This window comes from Orbicella franksi, chromosome 2 (genome assembly GCF_964199315.1).
Source record: "Orbicella franksi chromosome 2, jaOrbFran1.1, whole genome shotgun sequence".
Taxonomy (NCBI): Eukaryota; Metazoa; Cnidaria; class Anthozoa; order Scleractinia; family Merulinidae; genus Orbicella; species Orbicella franksi.
Window position 1 is genome coordinate 34,176,034 of NC_138146.1, and position 9,096 is coordinate 34,185,129.

At 39.6% G+C, this 9,096-nt stretch overlaps 1 protein-coding gene across 1 annotated transcript; it reads left to right on the forward strand.

Moving 5' to 3' along the window:
* Window positions 1-5,129: 5,129 nt before the first annotated feature.
* Window positions 5,130-7,943, forward strand: LOC145469855 (uncharacterized). Its single transcript, XM_081453667.1, has 2 exons — window positions 5,130-5,361; window positions 7,110-7,943. The coding sequence occupies exons 1-2, from the start codon at window positions 5,310-5,312 to the stop codon at window positions 7,445-7,447; spliced, it is 390 nt and encodes a 129-aa protein (XP_081309793.1). The 5' UTR covers window positions 5,130-5,309; the 3' UTR covers window positions 7,448-7,943.
* The last annotated feature ends 1,153 nt before the right edge of the window (window positions 7,944-9,096 follow it).

Below are 9,096 nucleotides of genomic sequence, written 5' to 3' on the forward strand. Positions count from 1 at the left end.
TTTAACATTTCCTCCAAGCTGTCCGTAAATGTCGAAGCGTCGAGGATTGGTGGTCTGTAAATAGCCCCAAACAGGATTTTTTTACTGTTCGGTTGTGATAACTCAAACCAAAGAGCTTCGATATTGTCGGCGGGAGTATCGAGGCGATTGAAACTCAAATTATCTGCTATGTAAACAGCTATACCACCCCCATGGCGGTCTCTGTCTCTTCTCATTAGAGAAAGCTCTACATCCGAGAAAGAGTCGTCCAGCCAAGTTTCATTAAGGGACAGGACGTGAGGTTTGTACTTGTCACAAAACAGCCGCAACTCGTCCATCTTATTCCTCAGACTACAGATGTTGATGTGAAATTCCCGGAGACCTTTCGCTTCGAAAGGCAGTGATGTTGCAGGCCCTGGATTTGAAGACACATCGTTAGCCAGGAGTACTAGGTTTGCAGCTAGTGATATTCAGAAGTTTCGCGGCAAGGACTAGTTTCGACGTCGGCGCCATTTTAGAACATGATTTGGAGCTTGACTTCGTTTCGGATGGTGCAGAGTCGATTTTAGGTCGGTTTAGGTCCTGGGATGTCGATAGAATCTGTAGCCTATCATGCATAGGTAGTTTGGAAGCATTATTGAAGAACTGGACAGCGATTAAACCAACTAAGAGATAGATTATTAGGGAGCGAGAGAAACGTGACCAGCTCGCCATTATGTGGCGAATCATCCATTTCAGATTTAGAAAGCAAGAACATCAGTATTCATCCTGACAAAGTCTGATTTTCTTTTGAAAGCTGAACTCATATACAGTTGTACAGTTATATGTACAACCAAACAGCCTGGATGGCCCTTTGACTGGGACTGTGCACATTGTTGTAACCCTCAATGTTCCAGTTTCTTGTTTAAAGCAAATTACATTTGCTCTCGAAAGCAAGTCGCCAAGTTCATAACAGTTATAGAAGTTTGCCTTGTGTCTCAGGGCAGAGACTGCCACTGTGAAAGTTTGGGTACCATCACCCTAGCATTTGATTCACTACTGACACTCAGTAAACAACTAACAATGAAGTACACTGTATATCAATGAAAGGAATGTCATATGTTTTTGTGCAAAGATTGTAAGAAATTACAATTGACGTCTTTATATGAATAACAGTGGTGTTCAAGTAGCAGCTACAGTACGATTACATGCCTGTTCCTGTCAGTCAATATAAGAACAGTTTACACGTGGGCAGCCTGGATTAAAACATCAAAGACTTTCAAAGCAACCATGGCCTGGTGAGATATTTCTAAGGAAATTTAAATTTAAGGTCCTTATGATTGCTTATAGGCATTGATTTTTATTGCAAACAATGTCTTACCGAGTGTATATTTCTTGTGTTCTAATTGTTGTAGAACACAGAGACCACTGTTATGAAAGAGATATTAATGTGTGAAAAGTTCTATAAACAAATGCATCCGGAAACAAATTAATTCATCATAGATGCAGCTTCTGAGAGATCCCCCAATATTAATGGAACATACACTGTACATAGATGTAAACGAGTTCAATAATTTATTACTTAAGATCTAGATTGTAATGCTTTGTTTGGTTTCTCTGTATTTACAGACAACTTAATGGGATTATACTTTCTGCACTAAGTTCATTAAACAAATTAAACTGACTTGGAAGTTGAGTTCTGCAACCCATCCTGTGTGTAATAATATCATAGCTGCAACACTGTGACAGATTCAATGTATTACATATACACACATATACTAACTAATTATTTAAATTGCCTGTTAAATTAATCAGTTTTTCTTAGAGATAATTTACTCGTGGTTTATTTGAATAATTGCTTTTTTGGCTTTGAAGTGATATTTGTTGTGCTTGGTTTACGGTGCTTTTAAATCAATTCTGTGATAATCTGCAATGAGCATGGCATAAACTAACATTTTTCCAACACGAAATGGAGAACTGGGTCTTGACCAAAGTTGCAGGATTAGTTTTTTTGTAGAAAGAAAGGGTTGAGCAATTTGTGACATTCTAGACAGCCTTGCCATTCGCAACGTCCAATAAGGTTAATTTGTTCCCTAGTGTTGTACAAATAGTGTACTCTAATTTTTAAATTATTATTTTCAATCTGTTGTTTAAATGATTGCCTTATAACCCCACGTCCGGCTTTGGTGCATGTAGGATATTGATGTATTCTCTATCCATTTTGCTATAAGTTATCTTTAACTGATGTGACAATCAAAACATATCTTGGATATGTTAGGCTCTTCTGACAAATGTATCTATGCCTCATAACCTTTGAGTGCATTTGGTTGTGTAGTGCAGACAAAATACATCTACATAATATAACTTACTCATAGTTTACTTATAATTCTTGGTATGATTAAATCATAGCAAAATTAATTAATGGAACCCAATAACAGCTCCTGTAGTCCACAGTCTCAGTCAAGAAAAAGAACAAATCACATTGAAATTGAATAACAAAATTATTATTAGAAGCCTATGCAAGTATTCATGATCAGCAAAAAAAATATCATATTTCCGGTTCATGCCAGAGTGATTTTGCTTATTGCAAACCCTTCCAGCAGGAGGAGACTCCATACGCAAGTGAAGATGGCTAACTGTTTCTTTGGAGATCAAGTTAGAAAACAAAACTTTCTAACTTTTCACATGTGTATACTATTTTGGTATTTTTGCGAGATTTCATTTGGTAGAGATTTAGGGACTGAGTATATTGTAACCACTGAATTTCAGTCATACCCCACAACAACAAAAAATGTGTAAACTTCTTTTGTGTGGGAGTCCCCATGTTAACTAAGAAAGAATATAATGATTAATAATGTCTTGTCTTACTGAATAACGTAGGGAAGAACAAGAAATGCCACCAAATCGCATAGAAGACAGTTCTGTTTTGTGATCAAGAATTTTGGTGGCTTCCCAGAAATCCTTGAAATCACGGCTCTATTTTCATCACACACCATCTTACACCTCGATCTGCTGATGTAATCGTAGTTCCGGCTGAAACTATTAAGGCGGGGGTACACATGAATTTAAGTGAAAATTTAGGTTTAAAGAGGGATTAAAAGGAAAAAAAGGGGTTTGGAACACCACCAGACAGTTGATTGCCTCCAAAAGGGCACACCGGGTTGGTGGGCAACTGTTTGGTGTACGTCTACCAATTTCTAACTTCAAATTCTAATTTTAAAACAACAACAAATCTTCAAAATTTCCTATTTCCATAAATTTTACTAATCCTTTGAGAAAAACTATTTATCCCCAAATATAACCAAAAATCACCAAAAATTTGCAAAACAGCCCAAAACGTAGCTACGTGAAATGAGCAGAGAGATTTTTCACTGCTTGAAACGTGAACGAGATATTTGCATTCAAACCATAATATCCAGCAAAAATACGGCCTTCAGTTAACCCCCGCCTTAAATCGTTCGCAATTTACCTCACATACATGTCAAATTATTTTCATTAGTAAGAACATTCCAAAAAAGTAACTGAGGAGCTCCGCTTTTAGGCCTAGCTAAATCTATATATTAAGCTTTCTTCTGATATATAGAAGGTCGTGTAGAGGGGTCTCTGGCACGGTTCACGAACCGAAAAAATAGCGAATCACGGATATCAAAATTTCATTTTCCCGAATCACGAAAATAAGCAAGTAATGTGCTCTTCTTAATAACCTGCTCTTATTAAAGGGGTTCTTTAAATAAGAAAATGACTGACTGAGCTTTTATTCCTGCAACGCCGAGCCACGGCTGTGACTAAAAGTGGGTCCAGGGACATGGGGACTGGGACGTAGGACGTCGGACTTGGAGATCTGGGACGCGAGGGCGTGGGGACTCGAGGACTCGGGGATGCGGGGCCGCGGGGACAAGGGACGCGGGACGCGCGGGGACTCGAGCACGTGGGACGAAGGGACTCGATGACGTGATAAAACACACAACAACTGATTTTTGCGCTGAATTTGTAGAATACAATTTTCGGTGATAAGCAGAAAGGTATTATATCCTGGAGAATTGTCAGCCGACCCCCAGCTGATTATTTCCGGCGTCCAATGTTCGACAAGTTCGGTCTGATAAGTTTGCTTGCCTATTTTACTGTAAGAGCTCTGAATACAGAATAGTTTTAACGCAGGGGGTCTTAAACCTAACGAATTTATTATTTTACGTTCACAAGCCATTGCAAATGACTCGCTTTCTACCTAGTTGTATGAGTTTATCATTACTTTTAATTATCACTCAACAGAAATCGCATTTCAAACGTTTGTTCCATCCGATGCGTAGGCAATCAGGAACAGACGATTTGAGCTTCTTTACTGAACAGGAATCGTGAAAACTTCGCTTCATTTTCCAACTCTTTGTATGCTTCAGAACGTAAGAGATGTCACGAAAGTTTAGTTGACCAAGGGCACATATTTCAGGGAGACATTCGAGATATTTATTTCGGTACGATCCCAGCGGCCCTCGTGACAAGTATTTATGTTGTGTAGCTTGGAACAGTCAATCCCACCTTTGCGAGTTCACTTTTAGTTCATAGGATGTGGTTGAAAGAATCGAATCACTATACAAGTGTGAGTAAACATTGTTTAACAATTATTCCATGAGCACGGGGTCAGCACGTGTTGAACATGAAATGATTGATAGCCATAATTATGGAAAAGTACGGAAGATCGTGCGATTTCTGAGAAAAAAGAGTCGCGGGGGCACATGTTTACCGACATCGAGATATTAGACCAGTGTTGTTGTGCAAAGAACATCCAGGTAACTCCTAGCAAGGTGTGTTGCTTAACGAAGTGTACGTTTTCACCCCACTAACTGTCTGCCTGTTGTGCGAAGACACCGCTACGTGATTTCTAAGACCCTATTTGAAAGGACGGCAAAATAAATATACAATGCAATAGGATACTTTAATTAGACGTCACTTGGCAGTGAAACGTCAAACTGTCTGGGTAAAGCCATCGCTTGATATGTAAACGAGAAATATTCGCAAGGTTCGAAAACACAACATGCTGATGCCCTTCTGTTTGATACGCTAATTCACTGGTGGGATGAAACTTCGTTTCCGGTCTCCTGTACCCCCGGAATTGCTTCAGTGACAAGACCATGCACCGAATCATGCATCGCAGCTTTTTCCGCTTTGTGTGTAAGCGGTTATTTTTAGCTACCAGTGACGTGGTGGTCTGTCAACCAATCAAAGTTGATCAAAAAAATCCAAACAGGTTTGTAAACTGGATATTACAAGATCCAAATGTATTTGGGAGTTGTCTGCTCATCTTGATACACTGAGCCATAGCTCGTAAGCAACGAAGGAATCGAGGAACCTCAAGCATGGGTCGCTTTTTGCTGACAGTCGCTGTTTTTCTTGTGCTGGTAGCAGCAGGTGAGTAGTAATATTGTCAGGAGTCCTCAGTTGAGTCACTAGTCGTTTTCATAGAAGTCTAGTCGAAGTTTGCTTGGATGAGGAAGAGCTCCTCAAGAACAGCTTTCTTCTCGCAATGCCTTAGTTATTCCAGCTATAACCTTCATCACATGAAATATTAGTGCTGCAATCCGGCCAGAAATTAATCATTTAACGTTCACAATCCAATGCAAATGACTCGCTTTCTACAAAGTTGTAGGAGTTTATCATTACTTTTAATTATCAGTCAAGAGAATTCGTATTATTCAAACGTTTGTTCCATCCCATGCAAAGGCAATCAAGAGCAGACGGTTTGAGCTTCTTTACTAAACAGGAATCATGAAACTTCGCCCCATTTTCCTAATCTTAATACGCTTTAGAAAGAAAGAAAGTTTTGTTGAGCACTGAAGTGCATGTATTTGAGGGAAACATTCGAGATATTTATTTCGGTACGATTCAGCAGCCTTCGTGACGAGTATTTATGTTGTGTGGAATAGTCAATTCGCCTTTGTAAGTTCACTTTTAGTTTACAGAATGTGGTCGAAAGAATCGAATCGATATACCAGTGTGAGAAAACGATATTTAGGACTGTTTTATTCCATGTGCGCACTTGTTGAAGGTGAAATGATTGATAGCCAACGAGGAGTTGATTTGGCCGTAATCATCTTATAATCACGCGATTTCTGAGAAAAAAAGAGCCTATCACGAGGGGGCAGATGTTCATTGAAGGACATCGTTACTTGTTTGTGGATTTGTTCGGCATGAATTCGACGAGATAGCCTAAGGAGGGCGCAATAATCCATCTAGACAGCACTATAATCCTGTGACACATCAGTGGTTTAGAGAATCAAAGATTCAAGTTGAGATGCTATCACCGAACCCAACAGACCAGTTATTTCAAGCTGTTATGCAAGAAAATGTGATAAAATGGCAAGTTCTTGGTAGAAAAGCCCAGGAATAGGTCCGGCAACCTTCCGAGAAACAACACTTCGACCGTGACTCCTTTTCTCAGAAATCGCTTGATTTTCAGTACTTTTGTGTCTTAGTTACCAAATATGGATACGCTGTAATGCATACCTTCCTTCTGTGGTCCATACGAAAATAACTTGCAATATGTAGAATTTAACATAGTTAGTAAAATCAGAAAATTATTTGCCTCACTTTGCTTCTTTTAATTTTCTGTCCAGTGTCATAAAAAATGACATGCCCCAAGCTATATGCGATTTGTGCCAATCAGTTCAAGTTTCAAAAGGTCGAGTGCAAAACAACATGCGAAATGAATTTCTATTGTAAATACAAGTTTTCCTTTTTCCGTTTTCTGTTTCTTTAGCTCTTCCTTGCCATCCAGATGTCAATTTTGTTTCGTGATTTGCAGTCGGCGATCCCTCTCTACTGGCATTCTCTTTTCCTCTCAGCGTAACTGAAATCTGTTTGCATTCTGTGGAATGAAAATCCGCAGAATAAAAGTTTCCAACCTTCCAGAATCTTTCAAGGAAGGAGCTGATTTTATACTGACGGTGAACTTGGGCCGCCCGCAGAGGTCTCGTTCTGCCACGTACAAAACAAAATAAATCAAATGAACCTAGGCCGATAGACACTTGGACGTGAATCAGAGAGGAATAAATCAAGAATAAAGCTAAGAATATTAAAGGAATAAAGATTGTAATAAACACTCTTAAAGTGTCAACGTGTTTTGAATGCGTTTTCTTGTTTCTCCTCTTCTTGATCAGTGACGGCTTTGAAGTGTTATGTATGCAGTGGCACTGAAGATGACTGTAAAAAGAGCACTCTGGAAGGCGACAAGGGCAAGTATTTGACGGACTGCGGTGCGGGAAGTGACAAATGTATGAGGAGCTTTCTCAAGAAGGATAGCGCGACCTTGGTGGCGAACTCTTGTGCCAACGAGCTGGGCTGTAATCGGGCGATAATCGGCTGTGGTGAGTATAGCGGCGTGACTTGCAAGGTTAGCTGCTGTGACGAGGACGAATGCAACGTGGGCTCACATGTCTCCTTCAACGTCATCCTGTTAACCACATGCTCTGCCCTGGGCCTGGCACTACTCATATAAGCCGCGAACCAAGCCTTTTTGCTGTTTGCTGTATTCACTGCCTTATTGATTACATAGACTCAATGCACTTCTTAGATGTTGTACCAGAACTGCATTTCGTTCAGGAAAAGATTTCAGTCCAGAAAAGTTGTCAATCAAAAACTTCTTGCAGATTTTCCTTCATTTCACTTTGTAAGCTTTTTACAGTTTCGTTTAACTTTTTTTTCCATTGTTGTATTTTAATGAGCGTTTTCACTTAAAGACGATGGGTTATACATGAAGTTTTTACCGTGTCTAAAGAATGATTTAAGAATAAAGATTATAGATTATAGAAAGATTGACTGACCGGAGTCGGTTAACGACTTTATCTTACCCTGCATCCCCGGAATCGCTTCAGTAACAAGACTATGCACCGAATCATGCATCGGAGCAGGAGGAGCTTTTTCCGCTTTGTGTGTAAGCGGTTATTTTTAGCTACCAGTGACGTAGTGGTCTGTCAACCAATCAAAGTTGATCAAAAGAATCCAAACAGGTTTGTAAACTGGATATTACAAGATGTGAATGTATTTGGGAGTTGTCTGCTCATCTTGACAAACTGAACCATAGCTCGTAAGCAGTCGCTGACAGTCGCTGTTTTTCTTGTGTTGGTAGCAGCAGGTGAGTAGTAATATTGTCAGGAGTCCTCAGTTGAGTCGGCACTAGTCGTGTTCAAAGAAGTCTAGTCGAAGTTTGCTTGGATGAGGAAGAGCTCCTCAAGAACAGCTTTCTGCTCGCAATGCCTCAGTTATTCCAGCTATAACCTTCATCACATGAAATGTTAGTGCTGCAATCCGGCCACAAATTAATTATTTAACGTTCACAAGCCAATGCAAATGACTCGCTTTCTACAAAATTGTAGGAGTTTACCATTACTTTTAAATATCAGTCAAGAGAATTCGCATTATTCAAACGTTTGTTCCATCCGATGCGAAGGCAATCAAGAGCAGACAGTTTGAGCCTCTTTACTAAACAGGAATCATGAAAACTTCGCCTTATTTTCCTAATCTTTATACGCATTAGAACGAAAGTGGTGTCAACGGTAGTTTTGTTGAGCACTGAAGTGCATGTATTTGAGGGAAACATTCGAGATATTTATTTCGGTACGATTCCAGCAGCCCTCGTGACGAGTATTTATGTTGTGTGGAATAGTCAATCCGGCCTTTGAAAGTTCACTTTTAGTTTACAGAATGTGGTTTAAAGAATCGAATCAATATACCAGTGTGAGCAAACGATGTTTCGCAATTATTCCATGAGCACAGCGTCAGCACGTGTTCAAGCTGAAATGATTGATAGCCAAAAAGGAATTGACTTGGCTATATCATCTTGTAATTACGGAAAAGTATAGAAGCCTTCCAGATCACGCGATTTCAGAGAAAAAAAGAGCCTGTCATGGAGGCACATGTTCATAGAAGAACGTCGTTACTTGCTTGTTCATTTTTCGCCATCAATTCGACGAGAAAGTGTAAGGAAGGCGCAATAATCCATCTAAACAGCACTATAATCTTGTGACACATCAGCGGTTTAGAGAATCGAAGATTCAAGTTGAGATGCTACCACCGAACCCAACAGATCACCAATTCCAAGCTGTAATGCAAGAAAATGTGATAAAATGGTAAGTTCCTGGTAGATAA